The sequence below is a fragment of the Malaya genurostris genome, chromosome 2 (genome assembly GCF_030247185.1).
Source record: "Malaya genurostris strain Urasoe2022 chromosome 2, Malgen_1.1, whole genome shotgun sequence".
NCBI classification, from domain to species: domain Eukaryota; kingdom Metazoa; phylum Arthropoda; class Insecta; order Diptera; family Culicidae; genus Malaya; species Malaya genurostris.
The window spans coordinates 36242387-36267158 of record NC_080571.1 but is presented as its reverse complement, the minus strand read 5'-3'; the positions used below and the strand labels follow the sequence as shown (position 1 = coordinate 36267158).

The 24772-nt window shown below is 38.4% G+C and overlaps 1 protein-coding gene across 1 annotated transcript; it reads right to left on the bottom strand.

The window, feature by feature from the left end:
• Positions 1-325: 325 nt before the first annotated feature.
• On the bottom strand, positions 326-17969 carry LOC131429624 (uncharacterized). The gene is made up of 2 exons (XM_058593863.1): positions 9227-17969; positions 326-8951 (listed from the first exon to the last, which is right to left on the bottom strand). The coding sequence occupies exon 1, from the start codon at positions 13837-13839 to the stop codon at positions 12796-12798; it is 1044 nt and encodes a 347-aa protein (XP_058449846.1). The 5' UTR covers positions 13840-17969; the 3' UTR covers positions 326-8951; positions 9227-12795.
• Positions 17970-24772: the final 6803 nt, after the last annotated feature.

The window sequence follows — 24772 nt, the reverse complement described above, 5'->3', positions numbered from 1 at the left end:
CGATTTCAAAAACGGGTTTATGTTGACCACTTCCGTTTCCAGAGATGTAATGGTATAAGTGACATAACCGACAAATTGCACACATTTAAATTCACTCAAATTTCTGAGCTGATTTCGAAAATATCAAATTTGTTGAAATGGTTCAAGGACACCGCTTCCGGAACTTTAATCGTATAAATGGCGGAACCGACTAACCACCTTTTCCTCTATCGGTATAATTTCCACGAAAAAAATCAGTTCATCGCGCTGAGCAATCTCTCTCTCTCTCTCTCTCTCTCTCTCTCTCTCTCTCTCTCTCTCTATTCATCGCGCTGAGCAATCTCTCTCTCTCTCTCTCTCTCTGTCAAATAATCTCCCTAGGTTTACTCGGAGATGACTGAACCGATTTTGACAAACAAAGATTCAAATGAAAGGTCTCGTGGTCCCATACGGAACTCCTTTATTTCATGCAGATCCGACTTCCGGTTCCGGAGTTATAGAGTAAAGTGTGTACCAAATTGTACACTGTCACTTAAACCGGCGAAACAAAATATGTAAAAAAAATTGTTAACTGCTCTTAAAACTACACAAATCGATAGTCATTATCAGTAGGTAACTAAACAAACCGATTCCGGCTATCCTGGTTCCCGATATCCGGTTCCGGAAGTACCGGAAATAGTGGTCATATATGCCAAAACTTATCTCACTCACTTTTCTCAGCGATGGTTTGACCGATTTCCACAAACTTAGATTCAAATGAAAGGTCTTCCGGTTCCATACGAAATTCCTGGATTTCACCCGGATCCGACTTCCGGTTTCGGAGGTATAGGGTAAAGTGTGTTCAATATTGTACACCGTCACTTAAAATATTTTTGGATGCAACAAACATTTAAATCGTAATTTAGAGTGCGTACTAGAAGAGTTTGTTTGTCATGTTAGTTGGTGGTCGTACGAACCGACTTTATACCTTTATATCGGTTCTGGGATTCCGGTGTCGGAAGTGCATATAATAGTGAACACATTTCGTTTTCTTAAGGATGACTTACGCAATCAAAGCACTGTTTTATCCTGTATGTTATGTACAAACAATCTCTTAATTTTTTTCGAAATTTTTTTAATAGAATACCACAATATTATGCATGAGAAAGGCATCATTACACCACTAGGTGGATTAAAACAGGTTTTTTTCAATTCAGACAATCTTAGGCTCGTTCATCTTGTTCCCACAACTCCTTCTTACCACGATTTCCACAATATTTACTTCTCTTTCATTCTTTTTCGTAACATCACCATCACCGCCCACGGAAGACCGCTCCAGTCGATGACCAACATGCGGGCCACCCGCCGGGCCTTCGTAGCCTGGGGGTATTTCCTGCAGACCCACACGGACCGAAGGATGCGGCCAATATAGATACTTACCATCTAGAAGGCTCTCATGCAATATTCAATTCACCGGCCACTACCAGAGTAGAGTGTGAGATCAAAAAGAAAGCTAAATTTGATGTTGTGCTGTTCGTATATATCGATTACTTAATTTGCTATCGTTTTGGTCGTTTTAACGGTTAAAAGATCAAAATCGAAAGCAAAAAAATGCTGTGTGACATCAAACTGAAAACTAGTTTTGCTCTCAGTGAAAGCACATTGAGAACTTAATATGATGTAGATTTTCTCGAAATGACACGTCACGAGCATAAGCTAAAAATAGAACAGCCATGAAAGACCCGGGATAGTATATATTTAGGCGATATTACTCGCAAGCAAGAAAATCCGGTTTCGAACATAGGTGATTTGGAATGTGAACTTTTTGCGATTGCTATGGACTGTAAGTGCTAGCTCTAAGGAGATGGAAAATGATCGGCTATATGACAAGCAGTGTTGTTTCACAAAGTTGTATGCAGGTAGTTTCTGTCAATGCACACTCGTTGCGTCGCTTCCATCCCGCATCCACCGTGAATAGCAGTGTGGCTATTTGAGCACAGTATAAAAATGTTATCTTTGTCCTTCTCATATTCAAAGCTGTAGCATTCGAACATTATAATAAGTTGAGTTATCTATTTGATCTCACACAACTCGCACATGTAATCACTTTGAAATACGAATTTAGAGGCTCTGAAGACTGAACGTTTTACAGTGAAATCTTCTAAAACACAGGGAACGTGAATTAGGAATCTGGCAATAAGGTATCCCAGATCATTTGTTTTTTCGACTAATTGGGACAATGAACGATTATCGCACTTCTGACCATAGATAGAACCATAATCTCTTCAGTAAATTTTTAGTTCTTGTGTAGACTTATAATTTACGATCATTTGATGCAGAATTAGTCCTGTGGCGCAAAATTATGCAGATTTGGGTAGGTTTCTTTTGAAGAGTGTATAAAATTTCCAAGATCTATTAGATGATTGATAAAATACATCTCATAGTATCTAGAGTTAGTGAAGTCCTTCAAAACAATTCTATAACTAGGAATGAGAATTGTTTTGAAGAGTGTCTTCAACACAGTTTATGGACTACTTAGGAATATACAAATTAAACATATATTTTCTTAGTGGCCACTACAGTATTATTAGGAATTAGCTCTAGGTTCTGAAATCTGAGACATTCAATGTTCGATGTTCGAACTTCGTAAACAATGATTTTTTCCATACTGTTGGATATAAAGTTATGGGTATTTTCAGAACGGGTTTGGCGAGTAGATTATTTTCGCCATCCAGATCTCCGATTTCTGGATGCACTGAAAATAATGGTCTAAAAACTTTGGAATGAACTTCGTGACGTCTTATGATTACAAATATCGAAACATTTTTGTTAAACTGAACGCAAAAAAAAATGTTGCAGGATCGGATATTTAATGTATCTAGAGGGAAATCGATGACTTCAAATATATTTCGCATATCAAATTCTGAAATAAGCTCCTTCTACGGCAGACGATCAGCGAAATGGGAATGTCAAAGCAGGATTGAAGGAATAATTCATCGATTTAAAAATTAACTTGGTATTTTTGTGTTGCCGTTTGAAATTTGCTCAATTTCAATGGATTCACTAAGTTGTTGATTTTAATCTTTTCATTTTTTTAATTTTCACAAAACTTTTGGCTTTAAACAGCAAAATGATAACATAATGACATATTAATTGAAAACTTGATGAGTCAATATCATATTAGGACTTCAATCTGATGTTGCTATCATAATAAGATTTCAATTTGTTTTCATTTTGATGTTAGACTTTACTCGGGTACCGATCGCCAGCTGAAAGCTGGATTCTCGAGAGTCCGCGACCCCGATAATAAATTACATAATGCTACTATTCTAGTTTTAAGTTAGACGATAATTAAGATTAGAAAATACCCTTGGCATCTTAGAGCTTAAGCAGTGTGCCTTAAAATTATATTATATTATTGAATAAAAAAAATCTTAGGCTCGTTCGAAAATTGGAAATCGAGTTCGAATGTATTATTGCTTATTCTTTCGGTTCCGTAAATATTGCCGAAAAAGCGACGTAAGCGGTAAAGCTTATTTTTTGTGAATTATCCGAAGCAATGTGGAAATTATTGGATTTTTCTGAATTTTTTTCCAAAAATATCTCGATGAGAAAAATATGTTATAATAATTTGAATACAATATATATCTCCCCACTAGGCCAGTTTCGCCTTTATCTGTAGAAATGATATAGAATTGCTGAATAATCGACTTTCGAGCGGAGCCGACCCATAGTATTATATACCATTCGACTAAACTCGACGAGATCGGAAAATGTCTGCGTGTATGTATGTGATTTTTTACAGCTCAATTTTCCCGGAGATGACTGAGCCGATTCCCACAAGCTTAGGCTCGTTTGAAAGCTATTATAGGGCCATTGATCAAGTTCAAGAATCAAATTGCTGTAACTTTTGGTTCCGACGATATAATGGTACATGTGATGTAACCGATAAAACTCAGTTTTTCTGTCGTTCAATTTCTCGGTGATCAGTTAACGAATTTATTTGCACTTGAGTTTGTTTATAGTCATATAGTCATTGATCAAGTTTCGAAGGGAAATGGCTAACATTTCCGGCTCTGGAGATGAAATCTTATTAGTAAGGAACCCGCCAACCGCAGTGTTTTCCAATGCGCCAAAATTTCTCGGAGATGCCGGAATCGATTTAGAAAGTGTGAAAGCTATTATTAGTTACAAATGGCCCACGATATAATCTTGTGAATATTATAATGATACGATTAAAATAGCGAAAGAAGGACATTATCCGACCATCTGGTGGATATAGAAACGATTTTTTATTTGTTGTAGTCAATAGTGACAGTTCTGATAATCCGTATTTATATCGATGTAATGGCGCACTATTTTCTAAATATCTCGCATCATCTTTTGGACTAACTGACACATTTCTAATCAGTCTTTTTAGTTTCCGCAAAACTGGGTGAAATTTAAGGCAATTGGGAGGTTTATGAAATTAATTTCGCCTTCACGATACTCATTTAAGTGCCTCTCGACTGTAGTGGCAGAGAGCTAAATTCGGCTAAAATTGTACAGATTTTTAACGTGCTTTGATGAACGGAAGAATGCGTTTTCGGCATTCTTCCTTTTAGTTTCCTAGATAAATTCCTCCCCCGGTGAACGACCAAAAGGTTACAGCCGGGGTAAAATAAATGATATTAATAATAATAATAATCCTAGATAAATTTGAGAAAAAAATATTTTTGTTCGCTGCAAATTCAACGCTGAACAGTGTACAATACTATGAGAACCTCTCAATATAACTTTTCTACTTTAACCACATGGTCTTTCGCTAAGGAAAACTTTTCAACTAGTATTAAGGTGTTTCGGTACTGATTAAAAACCCAGTAATAATGAAAATCGATTCCGTAACACGTAATTAGCATGCCTGGTCGCGCAATACACTGAGATCTTTTTTATGCGATTTTTAACCGTTTTTTACGCAGAGTTCCGAAGTTACGCGGTTTTTATGCCATTTTTTAAGTTATGCGGTTATCTTGTTTTGTCTTGGAATTGTGTTTTTGTTATTTTTTCAAATCAACTCTGACATTTTGTTTGTTCGGCAAGTCTGCTTAGCTGATTATGTTGATCGCCGAGATCAACATAATCTGCTAATGTATCAACGAGCTGAATGCGAAGGGTAAAAGAATTCTGACACTTAGAAAATTTTCGATTTTTATCAAAAAAATATTTTTCAATACATTAGCAGTTGAACATAAACCGTTAGGCAGACATAAAGTTTCTGCTACTTGCAGAACAATTTGTTTTATTTGCACTGTAGTGTGATTTTTTTTTCGAAATTACACCAGATCTCGACGTTTCACGCATTTTCTAAGACATTTGGCTTCCAAGGCGGCGGTGTTTTCTTCGTTCGTACCAGCACGTAGCGGTTTTGCATTTGTCATTTTGTATGACGGTTTGAGTATATAATTTCGGTATCGGTAGTCGGATCTGGATGAAATCGCGCAGTGTATTTTAAGACAATGAGAGCTTCAATTTGAATCAAGATTTCTGAAAGTCGATTTGACCGTTGCTAAGAAATCGAAGTGAATTCCGTTTTTGGAGCTTTTCTTCACTATTATCGTTGATCTCGGAACCGGAACTAGTAGTCTCCAAGTAAGAACTATCAAGATCTGCCAACCAGATGAATTATACAAATTTGCACCTAGTAAGTTTTATACAAATTTGCATCTCATTTCGCCATCACCATTGTGAAAAAGTACTCAAGAAGTTGAAAAATTTTCACTTGACGCGCTGCAATACCGGAACCGAAAGTCGGATCTGGATCAACTTGTCGGGGACTTTTTAAAGAATTTTAAGAGCTTTTATTTGCATCTTAGTTAGTTTATCTTGTAATGTCAGAACCGGAAGTCGGATAAAGATGAAATTCAAAAGCAAACTATGAGACCATAAGACGTTTGAATCTAAGTTTGTAAAAATCGGTTCAGCCCATCTACGAGAAAAGTGAGTGACATTTTTTTCCATTTTTTTGGTGCATGTTATCCTATTATTCCCATCGACTTTTACAGAAGACTAGAAACAACACCTGTGTTGGTTTATTCGTTTTGGCCAAAAGATAAATTCTATGACTAACTCAGGCTCAAATTAACTGCTGCAGGATCGAATGGCGCCCTGTTGATCATGATTTTGAAGATTAGCAAGCTTTGTAACAAATGATGTCACTTTCCGGAAATTTTCTCAGTGTCCTCCAGTTAAAGGATCAAAGTGTATTTAACGAAATTACCCAAATTTTCACCAAATTATACTTAAATTGTATTTTGTAGCATCGTTTCCTCATCATTTGTCGGCCGATCAGCATCCGTGTGAGACTCAAACTTTACCAATAAAACACAACATAAAACCTAGTTGATCTGGTGGTAGAGCAAAACCCTCGGATGCCAACGACACTCGCCCGTTTTCCACCGTTTATTAGCGACCCACTTGAGGCCGATGGCCAACAAACAAGCTGAGCTGATAATTAGTTTGCGGTACTAATTTGAACGGTGCGGTAACTCACACAACCGTGTTACAAACAAAGTTGTTTGTTGGTCTTATGCATTTCGACCCGGTGAAAAGCGTACGAATCACTGGTGGCTCGACTGAATGGGGGGAATAATTATGACAGCATGCAACAAATCGGATTCAGTTCAGTAGCACGAAATGAATGCACACACAATCAGAAGAGGGCCGGCCAGCGGCGGTGCCAAGACACGTGATTTCAGACGAAGGATCCGAAAATGTGAATGTGCAGGAAAAAGGGCTCTCTCTCTCTCTCTGACTGACGAACCGGAGATTGCTGGCGTTTCCGTCTTACATCAGACGCTACTCAACGGAGAATCGATACGTCGGACCGAATAAAGACCGAGCAGAGGAGGATGCTGAAGATCATCTAGGCACCAACGTCTTGTTCGGATGTCGACGTCCTGAAAACCACATGACGACAGCCTTTTTGCATTAATTGAAGCATGAATGCAGAAATGTATGTAATCCATTCGACTCCCCAACATAATCCCGTGTACAGCCGAGCTCCAGCCGCCAGTCTGCTTCCCACCAGTTCGCGTGAGGCTTTTGACACCTATGTGTCGGTAAAAGGTGCACCATAAATCTTGATTTGGTTTACATTCGGTAAAACGCTGCAGAACCGGTTAGTGGCAATCCAGTGAAACGGAAGGTGTCAACACGTTCGATTCGTTGTCATGGACAAATGGTGCGCAGACGGGCGGAGTTCGTCGTTTTGTTGGAGTGGTGTGCGAATCCAAACCGGTTTTTCATTCGTGGAAAACGGAAAGGTTAGGATTTGTGTATTCGAAATCCTTGCGGATGTCGGCTAAGGTTCCTACGGATCGTATTTATTCTGACATATGGGTGAGATTTTTCATAACTTGGTAGGTGGGTTGGTTTTAGTTGGCAATATAATTCAGCGGTTAGCAAAACGTGATGACATTCGCATTTGGGCAGAGAATTCGCGTGATATTAATAGCATATTGAAGTTTGTAGTATGACACGTGCCGCATGACTAAGCTTCCGAATCAAAGGGTGGGTATATCAGTTCAAGCTATGGGTGGAACCGATTTGGAATCAGATTATTTGTTACAGTACTGACAGTACTGAGTTCAAGATGAAATACTCACAATCGACATAAAAATTAAAACACCAACGTCTCGCACATTCGTAAATTTACCAAATGTTTGTTTGGTTTGTACAAATAAATGTTGGTCATTTTCCGAAAATAGTACTCACCGGGAGTCTGTCTCGGTACTTACCTCCCTGATGACGTTCGCAGTGCTGCTGAAATTCAAAAATGGTCCCGAGCGAAATGAGTTTTATTACCATAATGATGACACCATTAGAGCCATCATCACGTGAGGAAAAACAAGTGCCGTCTCAGTGAAGAAACACATTCGTGCTCACCAGATGCTTTCTGGGTTACGGAAATTGCGCATATATTTTTCAACTGGAAATTACAGTCGTTATGTTCGAGCTGTTTAAGTATACATTCGGAGATCGAGTTTTATAGGTTTTTGGCTGAATTACTGAACTTTTAAGTGGCAGTGACAGTTCAATTAGGGCGGGTACACAGTTCTAACTAAACCCCCAACTCTCCCAGGTTTTCATTTTTGCTTGTCAGTTTGTATTTCTCAAGACCAAAGTTTGCATGTTAGGAAACGAAAGAAGTATTTGATCGATTCAATATTTTATTAAAATGTCTTCATCAAAAGATTACCATATAAAAGATCTGTCATGTTTTCATGTAACAAAATAACGTTGAATCGTATGAAATCAAGTAAATATTTTTCACATCGAATAACCAGTTTAAGTGATTCACTTCATTCTTTTACTTTAGCTTGACTTCAGAAGATGATTTATTATAATGCAAGAGTAACGAAAATTCTCGGTAGCCGACTGCCCGGATCAAAGAACATATGATAGAATATTTGATACAGAAAAAATATGTATAGGACAAACATTATTTCCCCTGGATCAGCATATTGTGACAAAATCTGTCTGGAACATGTTGCTTTAAATGTAAATTTTACTGATTAAATCGGCCAGTATTAGTCGAAACTTGTTTTCGTTCGGCACGTCAGGAAAGACTTAGCACTTCGGTGCTTATTACAAGTGTGTTGCAAATAGCAATAACTTTACGTCTGCTTAGCGGTTCAAATTGAACTGTTTAAGTTCGCAGTAAGCAGTTCAATTTGAACTGCTCTGCACTGACGAGTCTAAGACGAAACGTAAAGATAGTGAAATTGGTTATGTGCCCTAGCACAAAATAAGGTTAACCCCTAAATGACCATCTGAATCGGCCAGTATTAGTCGAAACTTGTTTTCGTTCGGCACGTCAGGAAAGACTTAGCACTTCGGTGCTTATTACAAGTGTGTTGCAAATAGCAATAACTTTACGTCTGCTTAGCGGTTCAAATTGAACTGTTTAAGTTCGCAGTAAGCAGTTCAATTTGAACTGCTCTGCACTGACGAGTCTAATGTCGTTTTCGTTTTTAAACTGCACTACACCGGTGCAGTGCTACACCATGGCATGAATAAACGAACAGAAATGATGAAAACATAAACAGTAACCCTTGACTACAATAAAAGATTCCATTGCACAGAGCTACACCGAACTTTTGATGAGTGCTACACCAGTGGTATCGGTGCAGAAAAAGTGTAGCACTGGAGTAGTGCAATTGATAAAAACGAACGGTTCCAGTGCAGCTTTCGCTGCACCAGTGTAGTGCAATTTAAAAACGAAAACGACATAAGACGAAACGTAAAGATAGTGAAATTGGTTATGTGCCCTAGCACAAAATAAGGTTAACCCCTAAATGACCATCTGAATCGGCCAGTATTAGTCGAAACTTGTTTTCGTTCGGCACGTCAGGAAAGACTTAGCACTTCGGTGCTTATTACAAGTGTGTTGCAAATAGCAATAACTTTACGTCTGCTTAGCGGTTCAAATTGAACTGTTTAAGTTCGCAGTAAGCAGTTCAATTTGAACTGCTCTGCACTGACGAGTCTAAGACGAAACGTAAAGATAGTGAAATTGGTTATGTGCCCTAGCACAAAATAAGGTTAACCCCTAAATGACTGATTAAATAGATAATAATGTGAATCTGAAAAAAAATTGAATGATACAGTCACGGACTTGTCTGTATAAGGAGTGTATCGATAAGTAGTTAGCAACATTCAAACAGTTATTACTCTGAAATGGCTTAATTTTTTGCAGCGTGTTTCGCGGTAACATGTTTGTCTACATGTCAATAACAGCTGCGCAATCGATTGGTTTCGGTGCGGTTTATCGTTTCAATGATGACTCGAATTGATCCGGAAACGCGAAAGAAAATTCTGCACAATTGGTGCTCAGAAAGTGGTGTCACGTACAACGAAATTGCAAAACGGGTGAAAGTGGCGTGGTGCAGTGTCAAAAATATTATCGAGAAGTTCGGTACGACCCTTTCCCCGATGCGGTAGGAAAACGGGCCCCAGCCAGCCCGGCCGGGACTTAAAAGTGGTTGAGTACATCAGGAAAAACCCATCGGCGTCGACGCGGGATTTGGCCAAGCAGTTCAACACCAACATCGGGATGATTGAGCGAATCAAAGTTCGGAACTCCCTGAAAACGTACAAGAAACAGAAGGTGCCGAAAAAGTCCCTGGTACAGGAAGTTCATGACAAAACAAGAGCGCGAAAACTGTATAACCGGATTCTACAGAATAAAGACGGATGCATCCTGATCGACGACGAAACCTACGCCAAGGAAGACTCTCGAGCGCTGCCCGGACCAGGACCTGGACGGCGCTGACACCACGGTGGCGATGGAAAAGTTTGGGCAGAAGGTGTTGGTCTGGCAAGCAATTTGTACCTGTGGTTTGCGGTCGTCGATTTTCTTCACGAAGGGCACAATTAACGCCAAGGTGTACGAGGAAGAATGTTTGAAGAAGAGAATACTGCCACTGTACAGAAAGCATAAGGCTCCTCCTCTCTTCTGGCCGGATTTGGCTTCAGCCCACTACGCCAACTCCGTTCTACAGTGGGTGTCAAAAAATAATGTACAATTAGTGGAAAAGGACATCAACTCACCGAACTTCCCGAATCTTTGGCCAATTGAAAGGTATTGGGCAATTGTCAAGCGGCACTTTCGGAAGGAAGGTACAGTGTCCCAAAACATGCAGGAGTTCAAAAAAAAACTGGACAGCTGCCACCAGGGAAGTCACAAAAGTAACTGTGCAGAATTTAATGGAGAATGTCAAGTCCAAAGTGCGAGCATTTCACAGAAACTAGGATTTTCTTCAATATAATAATTAGAATCGGGTATGGAAAGGGGTCGGGAGTTTTTTTTAGGGGGACGGCACTATTTACTATTATTCGGCAATGCTTACTATGCTTACTGAAACATTGTAACTTTGAGTACTTTTATAACAATTACGTCTAATAGTAAATACTTCTTTTTGCTATTTTCAGCTAACCAGAGACTAGAAATAGGAAATGAAAATTATAGGATGATAGTACTCGGGCGCAACGTTTCTGGTGGCGATAAAACAAACGGCGGAATCTTTTTTTTGCTTGCTTTGTTCGGACGTGAAGTAGAGAGACCGTTTTTCTCCTACTTAACCAATCCCACTCGACAAATCATATTTTGTCTCGGGCGCAAATCATCCTAACATATGGGCTGAAAAGTCCCGGGCCTAACATGTAGATGCCGCTAGTTTTATTGCAGTGACCTTTTTTCTGCTAATACAGCTGTTGAATTTTCATGATATTCTGAGTTAGCTGACATCGTAAAGATATCAAAACAACGTGTTGGCTTTATATTGCATGTGCAATTGACTAAAAGAAAGCTCTGTTCAAAGTGGGTGCTGCGTTTGCTCACTGTTGACCAAAAACGAGAACGTGTTGATGATTCTGAGCAAACGTAAACGTAACAAACCGGAATTGTTGCGTCGATATGTGACAATGGATGGAACACGGATTCATCACTTCACTCCGGACAGTAACTGGTGAACCTCGTCCAAAGCACAACAATCGACTAGAAAGGTTATGGCCTCGGTATTTTAGGATGTGCGTGGTGTAATATTTATCGACTATCTTGAGAAAGGAAACACCATTAACAGTGAACATTAAATAGCGTTGTTGGAGCGTTTGAAGACTGAAAATGCAAAGAAACGACCGCATATGGCAAAACTACATGAATTGAACTTCGAATTGCTCCCACATCCACCGTATTTACCAGATTTGGCTCCCAGCGACTACTGGCTGCTCACAGACCTGAAAAAAAGAGCTCGCCGGTAAGAAATTTCGTACGATTGAAGAGGTTATCGCTGAATCTGAGGCCTACTTCGAAGCAAAAGATAAACCGTTCTACAAAAGTGGTATTGAAATGTTGGAGCGGCGCTGGACTGATTGCGTTGCTCTTGATGAAGACTTCGTTGATGAATAAAGTCTATTTCGAACCAAAAAAATCGTGTTCTCCTTGTTAGGCCCGGGACTTTTCAGCCCATGTGTTATTTATCGGACAGACTTTCGGCGAACTAACCCGGTCCCTTGGAGCTTTTGGAATCGGGAAGAGTCATGAGCAAAATGAATTTGTCTACTATATAGATTATGATTGGTTCTTTTCGGCAAACATTAATTGGGAGAAGCGAAAGATATGAAAATGAAAAGACGAATAGGTATTCTAGATTGAATCAGTTCTGAATTTAGAACGGAAAAGCTAGCCTATGCAGACTCATATAACCATGGTCAGAAGAAAGAATTGAATTATATTTTACCTTCTACAAGAGGGGGTCGAACACTAATTTGATTTTTGGCATTTTTTTTATTATTTCTTTTTGTCGGATTCCCTATGCTACAACTAAATATGGATAAAACGAGCAAATTGATCCTCAGGTTATAGTCTAATTAGTTTTAGTTACTACAGAAGCACTAGATTTGAGGAAAATGTGCCATTTGGATGATTGTAATCTGTTGATTTAAAAGATGAGGAGGTTTTATGCCTGCTGGAGAGCAAGCTTGACAGAAATTAACTTCAGCGGGCTTTTCCCTGCTCTAAATAAATCAACAAATGAATACACCATTGGCCCCTGGTGTGGCTCAATTCTCAATCAAATGTGTATGTGAATGAGGATGTGTAACATCATCCTGTAAGAGAAAACATACACAATCTTTTATTATTATTCCGAGGAGCTGAGGTCCACTTTCTCCAGACAGAATAGATTCACTGGGTTCCTGCTTTCATGTCGTAAAAGGAGATAATTTCAGAAGTGTTTTTACTCGATTACTTCATTTTACTAGATTATCTTTTCATTCAACTCCATTCAACTTTTTTTATTATTTAAAAGATATTTTATTCAGGCCTATTTGCGTACAAGTTTTACGTGGCCGATTTAGCTGAGTTTTTAGATAATTTTTTTTTGTATTGGATCTCGTTGTCACCCTTTTTCTAGGGGGAGAGGAGCTTCCATTTTCCTCCTGCGAGGATTGAGGGGCAGTTTGTTCGTGGTTCGTCTCGTCATCCATTGCCGTGGTATTGTTGTTGATTTCGTTGCTAGTTGCTGTAGATGCGCCTTGTTGTACATTGTTTGCAGTTGCTGGTTGGTTGGATGGTAAGCTGTTAACTGCAGCTAGTGTCCTTTGTTCTATAGGGGTTACGTTGGAGGGTTTAGTTGAAGGGGATACTTCCCTGTTGTCGGTGACTGTCACAGGTGTACTGGGGTTGCTAGGGGTTGGTGTGAAGGAAGCACCGTTGTCCTTTGGTATAGTTGTCTCCTTGTCCGGTTTATCACATGGCTTACCGTAGTGAACAGCTTGTTGGTAATATTGACATGTGGCCATCTGATTGTCATAGGTAACAAGTGATTTGCACGGTATTCTTGTATCCTGACCGAATGTCACATAAGAAGATATAGGCCTCCTCAAGCGCATGCGTAACAAACGTACGCCATTTAGAATATCGGGGAAAAAATTCTTCCACTTTTCTTTTTCGATAGAGAGAATCTCCCCGTATTGGGACATGGTATGGCGAATATAAGGATCGATGACGCTTGAGGGAAGACCATGCACACGCACTTCTATAGCACTATCTTCCATATATACTGGAATGTTGTACTTGATATTTTCATACTCCACATAATGCATATTATTATTGTCTTTAGCGAATTGAATTGCATCCAACTCTTTATAGAACTGGATATAAACAACATTATTGGTCTTATTGCATTGAAGTAAATGCACACGTTTAGTGTCAAGATGCATTTGCTCCTTAAGCAAACCTTCAAGTTCTCGTATCGAAGGTCGATTTTTGCACTGTCTGAAGTCAACAATAATTGTATTCTTTCGTACCGGCGGTAGCTTCTGTTCGTTTGGTTCACTCATTTCGAGATCGTTCTTTTGTTCACTACACAATACTGTACTTGGTTTCTTCTGTCCCCAACGTAAGCGGTTTTGTTTTATCGACTGACTTGGATGAGATGTAAACCCGAACTGAGTCCATTCAACTTATCAATTTCCGGCTGGCTTCTGAGAAAAGTTTTGTTTGTTTTTTTTTTCTTCTTCCATGTTGTTGCTCGTCTTTCAAGATTATAAATTGAATGATAGAAATAAAATAAAGTAAATAGTATCAAGTGTACAATTTAGCTTCCGCCGTTTTTTTCCAAAGATAAAAACTTTATTGCGAAAAAGTGAATTTTTTTTACGTTTCATCTTAGACTCATCAGGCTGACTATGGCTGGTGAGTCTAAGACGAAACGTAAACAAAATTCAAAACTATGTAACAAAATTCAAAATTATGTGCCCTAAGCACAAAATTAGGCTAATCCCTGAATGATAAAACCTGAATCGGCCATTTAAAGTCAAAAATCCGTTTTCGTTCGGCACATCAGTTTAGATATGGCACTTCGGTGCTAAACAAAAATTGTTCTGCAAATAGCTTAGAAACTTTACGTCTGCTTAGCTGTTCAAATTGAACTGCCGAGTTTTGCATGAAGCAGTTCAATTTAAACTGCTATGCACTGATGCGTCTAATACGAAATGTAAACAAAATTTAGAAAAGAGTTTTGAAGATTCCTATTGCATAATACTACTACATTGATATAGTACATTTGAATTTAAGTTAGTTAAAATCTGTTCAATCATATGTGAGAAAGTGAAGTCACATTTGATTATTATTGTCGGTACTTCTGGGACCGAAAGCTAGAGATCGGTATAGTGTCAACCATACACTAAAAAGATCTACAAAATATTTTAAGATTTTCTATGGCGATTCGAAATTTGAAAAAAAAAGTACCGTTGGACTTTGTTAAATTTAACAAATCATTTATGCGACTATCAATGGACCAAATAAGGTGACAGATTCTCATGGTCTGCAAACTAGAGAAATTCACTAGCCAATATAAAGAGGTAGCTTATGAAAAAAACATTTTTGGAATTCACATTTTTACACTAAGCACCCTACCTCCGAAAACAAGGGTTTGATCCGAATGAAAATTGGAATATTCTTAAGGCTTCCTAAGATCTTTCTTTTAGTCAGTGGCGTCTCGTGACAAAATTCACAGGTTGTGCACTGATTGAGTGGTACGATATCGTAAATAACAGTTCGTTGTAAGTGAAAACCAAAGATTGAGAAATGGATAACGACGATATACTTCCGGAAGGGAGTTTGTTTTTTTTCAAACTTATTTCGTATCATCATAGAATCATAGAAGAATTCGGCTCTCTGCAGGACGAAAAAATTTTTCAATAGCTTCATCAATAAAAACCGCTTCGACGTTGTAACTGAGACAGCAATTCGTTTTCAACTGCCATAAGCATAAGTCTCTTCTGAAGGTGTGCATACAAGTTCTCAAAGAGCCAGAAGCGACAGAGAGAGAGAGCGACAAATCTCAGGACTGAACTGAGTGATTTCTTTTCTTCTTGAATCTGTGCAGTAACTCATGTGCACGGAAAAGATACTAACACAGCGACTAGAGATACTTGAAATTTTAAGTTGGATGTATTATAAGATGTGGGCGCAATTTCGGTGCACAAGGCAAAGTACTCGAGTTCAGAGCACCACGGCAATGCGATATGAAAAGATTGTTTGGCTGTTATTGGCGCAATTTGCAATTCTCCCTAAGCTGCATGCGCTTGCTGCAGCTTAGGGAGAATTTGTGCATAATGCGCTGTGGACAAAATCACTCATGATTTTATATTCAGAGCCATACAACATGCTTTCATCGAAAAAATAGAGAGTATAAAAATAAATGCGTGCGGATGGGGGGATGCATTAATTCCATCAATTTGATCGGTTGTGCAGTGCACGAGGTGCACATGAGGACGAGACGCCCCTGCTTTTAGTAGAATCTAGGATAGTGAAAATCGGTTCAGCCGTCTTCGAGGAAAGTAACATTATTTTCACAATTTTGGTGCATATCACCCTGTAATTCCGAAACCGCCGGAAGTCGAATCGAAATGAAATTCAGGAACTTTGTATGGGTCCATAAGACCTTTCATTTGAATCTAAATTTGTGCACATCGCAGTAGTATATACGGCCTCTAGTAAGAACAAGTGTTGGACTAACATCCCTTCCCATTCCTTAGTCGATCTACGTTCGGGACTGGCCGGCGTCGGTACTGATAAAAGAATTCTGGGGTTACCAGAAGGTGTACATTGAAGGTTGATTTGCCAGTCCCAGGTCGGATCATCTAGAAATTCCCTATACAATTTCGGCTAATCCCTACCAGTAATGGAGTAGCTACCAGGGGTGGCCGCTCAAGCTCAATCTTTTATTGGTATTCCGCTTTATTTTACCCCGGTTTTAAATTACCAATCTAATTTACATTCAGTATTCCAGCTGGATATGTGAGATATCGATTAAATCTCTTTTCAAAATCGGAACTTCAATCGAGGTTGAATGATTATATTACTCTATTGGAAATCTACTAAACTAGTAAAGTACCAGTCTGAAGTAGAATAAATCTACGAAGGAAACCGCAAATGGATATTACCAGCGTAATCTAAAACAGCAAAAAACTGATACATTTTGCATCAAACAAACTGATACATTTTGCTTCTCTTCAGGTCGGGAAAACTTAGCTAATCCCTCTTGCCACTGAGCGTAAGTATAATTTTCCTTCGGAAAAAGTTGTGCCTTTCTGAATCATGGCACAGAACACCAGTGCGAAAATTGGATCATACCGCAATTGATTACATATCGACCTAAATAAAGTAGATGTGCATCATTCCCCAATTCCATTCCCAGATGCACCGTTTTTTGTTGGTTCCGGACAGCATGACGGGGAGTTACAATTTCATCTACTTTTCCGAACCGACAACACAAAACAGAAACAAACACAGTCTCATGACTCAATGAAAATCGGACTAACCCACCCAGACGCTCATTGGGACGACGACGAGGACGTAAACAGAACGCACGTTTGCTCGGCACTATTCGCAGTGCAACTGACAGTGGTGACTTGGCAATTAATTGCTGTCCAAATCATCATGCTAATTACTTCGGTGGTGGTTGCGTTCCCGTCATTCATTTCGGGCCACCTTGAAAACAATATTCGTAGCAAACAAACCACCCAGTTGAATTGACAGCAACCAGAGCACTCCCATGCTGCGTCTTGTGGTCTTCGATTCCTGCGCGTATGTCAGGTTCAGAATTACACCACCCCCTCATCAAATCCTACGGTACCCGCCGCAAATAACGGGCCGCTGACATTCCGACATTCGGAGAAAAAAAAAACAAATCAATGTCGATTGAGAACAGAAAAAATGGAACATAGCCACAGTTGCTTTCCGTAAAGGTCGGTGAGTTGTGCACGTAATTTTTACTCCCGTCTATTACAAACACGGATGGATACCAAGTTGTTGTTTGACTACGGAGAGTACATGGTTTCATACACGAGAGAAATAGCGTTGCATTACTGTTTTGGCTTGGGACACGATTTTGCTTTCAGTATGAAATAGAAAGTCCTGAATGGATCAATAGATTCTAATAACTTGATTTATGCATTAACAATAGTGGAGATTTAAAATACACTGATGTATTCCAATGTATAATGTTTGAAAAGCATCGCTTTGATTGGTTATTCAAAACAGGAAAAGTTCGATTGGGTTAAAATTTTATTCACATGAGGAACTAATTTTAAATTGCTCTCCAACAATAATCAGATATATCCATTCTCGTTTACATGAGGTAAAAGTATTTTTAGAATTGTAACATTCTAGTCTATTGTAACAGGAACAGTGCCCAATAAAATAAAGTTCGTAGTCAGGCATTAAAATATGAACCGCTATGATACATGTTATAAAACACATGATTTCATACACTCACGTATAATATGCTTGAATTTAGGACATTTGGTAATAAATTTTAGGACAAAACACACACGAAGCATTTCACGTGAAATTCTTGTATTTAAAAATTAGAACCAATATTAGAAACAATCAAACCAGTACCAAATTTCTCACAATTCCGAGACGATTTAATTACATTCGATTTGTTATAGTGACATATTCAAAACACCAACAAAACAAACATCCATCAATTTACATACTAACTTTGTTCTTCCTGCAAAAACTTTGGGCCACTGTTTTCGCTGTTGTCAGATGAGCTATCGAGCTCCAACTGACTACAGTTACTACGGCTGCTGGTGTCACCACCGCTACTACTGTGACAACAATCCTCCGATATGAGTTCCGTTTTGGTTTTTGAGTTTCGCCTTGACTTCGGTTCTAACTGGTTCAAAAGTTTAGCTAAACTTTTAGCATTCACTGCTTGATTTAACTTTAACAGTTTGCGGCTTTCTTCTACCGCGACAGGTTTTTCAACCTTCCGAATAATTATAACCTTCATTGACCTGGACCTCAATTTGGACTGCTGTACCGCCGCAAGCAAGGATTTAAGTGTCGGGACACTTCCCGAGTAGCGATATTTTTTTTACACTAATATGACTTTGATGATCCTAAAGAGAAAATAGTCTTTAAAATGCTTGAAAGTTTGGCAGTATGACTTCTGACGAAATGGCCCAAGGTGAGAAGTCTTCATGCGTCGTATTCTAGTTTTATACACATGTGTGCATTTCAATCGTAATCAAAAACTGTCTTAAGTCAAATCATGATCAGTTTTAAACAGAATAAGCGTCATTTTCAGAAAGTGCTGCATCAATTCTTCAATGTAAAGAAAATCCAGCCGTTGTTCGCTACTGCAGAAATATCTTGAGTGATTCAAATGGTGATTTGAAGCAATGTTACGGCTCCAATCAAAAGTTATTCGAAAGTTAGTTTACTGAAAAAATTTGCCCCACCCGACTTATAGTCCAGACGTGATGCCATCCGACTATCACTTGTTCGGTCAATTACTGGAATAGGCTTCACTTCAGCGGATAAAATCAAAAATTAAACATCCCACTTTGACATTTATTCCAATGTACATACGATTATGTACCTATTTCTATCACATTGGGTTTTAATGAAACTAGTCAACTTCGGTTCATTTGGTTGAAACTCTTCACCATGATCATTAAAATAATCTTTGAATTGTTAGGAATAATACGACTAAAGATGGATGTAATATACTTCTGATATAAAAAAATTATATAATCGTTATTTAACTGTCATACTTCATAAACTCGAACTAAGAAATGTTGTTAAAATCAGAATTCATCGAAAAAGTTTTACTAATTTCACCCTATCTTTACACCAAACGATGACTACAGTATTTGTATCCCATTGAATCTGGCCATCTTGGTTTTGTCCTTGGTATTAACCACTCATTTTCTCTTATATGCATTCGCTTTCAATATTTCGAAGACAATTTTTTACTAGATGCAGTCTCGGTATGATACACTAGGATCAAGATTGCTACAAAGATTATTACACAAAAAAAAAAACTTGCATCAGGGCCATTTCACCGAATGACATTTCGTCGAATCGTACAATTCTCTTAATATCGTAATTGAAATATATTTAAAATAAAGACAAATGAAAGATGACATGCTTCACAACCTTTTTTTGATCCACAATTGTAATTCTAATTCTTCTATTTGAAATAATTAATAAATTCTATTCAGAGATTTTTCCATGAAAGCTTCTCTCTTGATTAATGTTTTTAGATTAATTCATTGAGAACGGAACTTGTTGAATTTATAATTTACTAAAAAACTTCGTCACATCGTTTTTGTTCGTGTGCTGTCCGACCTCACTGTCGCTTGTTCGAACTTAACTAAAGCAAAGAAACCTAGCTTTTAGTGGACCGGGCAAATAAGGGCAAATTAAGCTGACGTCGCTTCGGCAGCACAAAGCCTTGGCTTTGGTTATGTGGTTGTACCACATCAATTATTTAAGAGACGGAAAAATAAAAAAAAACAATTTCATTACTTTTCGCGAAATATCCCTTTTGGCGAAACGACACTTTCGGTGAAATGACCCTTTCGGCGAAATGGCCCGCTTCCCAAAAATTCAGTAGTAGAAATGGTAAAGCCTTATGGACAGAATAAATATGAACGCAGGTTCAAATACTGTCTCTAGGCGTGTCTTTATTTTCAAAATCAATTTTTCTGTGACTTTAAATTCATTTGACTTTTTAATCTGCTTTTCCGCTCAGGCATTATCAATTATCAAAAACTCGTCAAATGGAGCATAATTAGTTGCAACATTACTGTTAATATAGACAGCATTTTAATATGAGCATGAACTTAGCGAGGCACCTCTCGCCGATGATAATGTAAATAGGTGTATAATTTGTTGCTAATTAGTAATGGTACTCGAAAAAATTTAAAAGAAAATTGAGCAACAAATTCAAGATTACCATAACTAATTAGCAACAAATTATACACCAATTTACGTTACCATCGTCGAGAGGTGCCTCGCTAAGTTAATGCTCATAATTTTAATTGATTGGGTAAAATAAATTTTAAAGTTTTTTTTCGAAGTCAGGATTTCGGTGAAAAATTAGAATATTACGCGAGTTCTAATTCTTCGTATCGAGTGAGCCGTTGTTCAGCGAAGTCAGGCGTCAGTTGTTCAAACACATAAAAAACTTCAAGATGCTATACTGGGATCTAAGGCAGGTGAGGTAACATATCCCATTTCTGCGTTCGGAAATAGGTTTTTAAACAGCACTTGAAATGCGTGGTAAATCTGGCGTGATGCTCGGCACAAACGCATCAATTGTCATAATAGATTACGCACTCCACCAAATGCATTCAATCACCTTAAAACAGCCATTTTGAATTGGGTTTTTATAGAGCATTTCACAAATAAAAAACAAACTGATGATTGTGTGAGCTCCACTTACGCTTGAAATTTGACGTTTTCGAAACTAGGGCCTATTATCATCTTGCTCCGCATTTCCAGGATAGCTCATTGGCATAGCAGTTTTGCGTATTAGAGAAGTTTTTCAAGTCCTACCTGTGGGGGATTCATTCCGTTTATTTCACTTTATCATAATACAATAGCACTGAAAATCTTAGAATAGCTCAAAAGCTTCTTTAAAATTTTGCTGATAAAAATTCTGATGACTTTGAATATTCCTGATTTTGTTTTAAACTGAATTTTTAAACTACAGTGGAAGAATTAAAAAAAAACATGTCATCAGATCTTGCAAAACTTGTTCAAATACACGTTAGTACACGGAAAAACGTCGTTGTTGTTGATTTCAAACGGGTTTGTTTTCGGTACAAGACATCAAAAATTTGTTTCAAAAACAAATGCACCTCCATCTAAAACGGGTACATTTGCTTCAATCGAATAAAACGTATACTGTTAGCTCTGTTCAGTTTCATAAGGAATACAAAGAAATTAAATTGTTTAGTACAACAATACGCACTGCGTGAAACAAAAAAAACATCAAATAGAACACATCAATGTATGTAGAGGATTGTGCTCTAAAAGTGCGTGCACTCAATCACTAAATATGAAAATATAAAAAAAAACCTTGTTATAGTATGGAGAGATTCTTTTCATCGAAAAGGAAGTGTGGTAGATATTTTCCTGCTGTATTTTCAATAGTGTACGATTGTTACGCATGCACTTAAAGAAGCCTATACCTTTTTGTGTGATTTTAAGCAAGAGCACAAGGATTCCTCATAAATCGTTTGTCATCTACGATCATCCACTGGACACATGCCAAAAATCAAATTCCAAAAAATGTAGTATGTAGATTAAATTTTATTACTTTACTACATTGCATGTCTTTGATAAATAGAACAAAGAGCAGAGATCTGAAGAGGCTTCCTTGGTGAACTTCTCAAGGTATCCCGAACAAAGTAGATATTGAGGGTTCGATTCGCATGAAAACGCTTCGTCTAGTCAAATAGATCCAAATCCACTGAGTCAAGAATTTAAGTGTGAACTATAAAATCTCATCACTAAGCATGGTGCGTATCACCGGAACAACAGAACTCGCAGTTTATTTGAATAATAAACTAAGAAGCGGAACAGTGGAAGAGTCGGAACACTAAGCCTTTCGTAAAAGTGGACATTCGCGCATAAATGTTTTATACAACAGGCTCTTCGACTGTTACCTTGATCCGATCCTGATCATCTTCCCTCATATGAGGATCACTGTGGTTCTATTCAATTGCCAATCCTGAAGAAAGCAGAAGGAAATCCGACATTATTTTTCTTGGCATTACATTCCTGTTGTGAAATTTGGCATTTCTGTTTCAACAGACTTCGCAGCCGATTCATAGCGTACAGAATCATTACATGGCTGGTACTACGATTCTAGTGACACTAAGAATCCTTCCAAGTCAAGGCTCGAACATACGACAACTGGCTTGTAAGATCAGCACCCTATGCATCGAACCGCCAACACAGAAATCTGACATATTATGTATTATATTTTATGCTTCATTGAGGTCAACTCGGCATGTGGAGCTTTCACAAGACTGACAACTCACCACTCCCAATATGGACAAAACATCTTATTTAATCAGACCCGTACCCAGGATTTCGTTTCAGAAGGGGCCTTGATCGGACATAACACATCTAACTTGGTCTCTAATTCTACTTCTAAAATTCACTGCAAAGATCATTCATGAATAGTATGAAAATGAGTGGCTTCCTTGTTTGGACTCATGAGGAACTGAAAGTCTTCTGAACTCCTTACTCCAATTTGTAAGTCACATTAGTTGATAGCCATACAAACTTACTTCGGCGGTTCCCGATTTCAGGTTTCGGAAGTAGCAGTCGAAACCTTCAGAATGAAACTTACATCGAATTCTTGATATTTTGGAACAAATAAGCGCAAGATCGTGATAGTTCGAAGATGCCAAACTGGATGAATAAGGCGAATAAGGAAACAACTGGAACCCTAAATCGTAGATGGTAGCGTTACTTTTATGTTACCATGGTAGCGATATTCGGTATTCAATCGCTCCAATAATGCACATAAAATACTATGGTTTTAGTGGTTTTCGTTTTTCAAGGTAGGTTATGAAAAGTATGCCATGACAATCCAAGAAAACTGACGTCCGACCTGCCCGATTGAGCATGCCTAGGCCACTTCGGAGCACTCGTGCCGGTAAAAATTACCAACCTACACCAAAAGTCTAACCAAATTTGCATCAGCATAGTCAAACATGCTTCCGGAGTCCGCTCGCGTTCGTCTTTTTAGTCCTGAGTATGCATCCGGGGCATCCAGCGAAAATCTTTCTCATCTGCAGAATATTTCTTGAACCTATTATGCGCTTAGTATTAATCCTTGTGGCATCTGTATCTGTATCTAAAAAAAACAATCTATAAAGGTGTCCGATTTCGGGAGGAACCAAGGCCCTTTGGGTCTCTCCTCTGGGTGCGTGTCTATACTGTACGATGTAAGCGAAAATAGTGTGTTTTGAAAATCGACTTTGAAGTTCAGAAATCAAATTTTTCAGTGAAAAAAGTATGGAAAACGGAATTTTGTAACACAGTATACATGTTGTTAAAATTTCATTGAAATGAGGGAGGATGTGTGCAAAATTCGTCTTTTTTCAGGACCATTACGATGGATTTTGAAACATTTTACCTTTACACAAATAAATTACTTTTTAACGGAAAAGAATTACAAACAAATATGTTTCTATTATATTTTGTAGTTTAAAAACTACTTACACGAACAACCACATTGAAATGATCTTCAAGACCTTTGATATTTCACCAAGTGTGTAATACCGTAATCACCACATCAGCCTTGATAATTGTAGAAATCGACAATTAACATCTGATTACTGACACATGGTTACCTCGAGGCGCCGATGATAAGGTTTCTGAAATGAAAATAGGAATTTCTGAAACGATTTGGTCCGACTTGCGTTCGAGTTTGAAAGGCATTTTTCGTGAAACAACATGCCAATATAGGTTTTTATAAATGAACTCAGGCAGAAAAGCTACCACGGTACGATATGGCGTGGCTGTTAACGATCTGTCCGTGCCATTTGGGGCACAAAACTGCCCCAAAAAGGCTATTCATTACCAGTTATAAGCGGTAGTAACTGATGAGTCATAAGCGTTCGTGGTAAACAACTGGAAGCAGCGGTGATAATTTATTTCGCAACCAATCACAATGCCATCACAACGACAACAACAACAACTGATAAGTTGGCTTCGTGAAGGCAGTAAACAATACTTTCATTAAGAGATTTATATCTAGCTTAGGAGGGTGTATCGTGAAAATTGGACCTGGATATTGATTTAGGTCAGTGACACAGCAAGGGATCATGTTTTAATCTATGGTTTGTTATAAAATTGCAATGTTCCAAAGATCGAATGCGATGTAATTTCTAACCAAAAAAATTGTGCATTTCAATTGAGACCCACTCTCACTTGGAGTTCAAACTTTCAGCTACGACACTACCGAATGCCATCCTAGTTTCCATGGAAAAGGTCGAGTAAACAGTAACATTTGGAAAACAAAACAAAAACAACAAAACTATTCGTGTTCGTGTTGCTGCATCACCTTCCTGCGTGTGCAACAATTCCCACATGCCATCACCGCACCGGGGAGCATTCCACCGTGTGGCAGCATTTCTCGAACGCCACGGTGTTTCCTGCTGGCTACCAACCACAACCCCCATCACCACCTCCCAGTGGACTCGTCTCGCGTGAAAGTTAAATAAATATTAATAGCAAACAACAGGGCCGCAAGTTTCCTTCTTCCGCGGTTCGTCGTCGTCGTCGTCGTCCGGATCGGTCCGATTCAGTCGTCGTAGCTTTTGTTTCGTCGTGAATGCTAGCTAGCTAGCTGATGTATGGATCTATTAGCACACGAAGCTTGCGCCGTCCAATTGGATGCCTTCTTTTATTTTTCTCCGACGTATGATCGCAAATTAATTAATATCA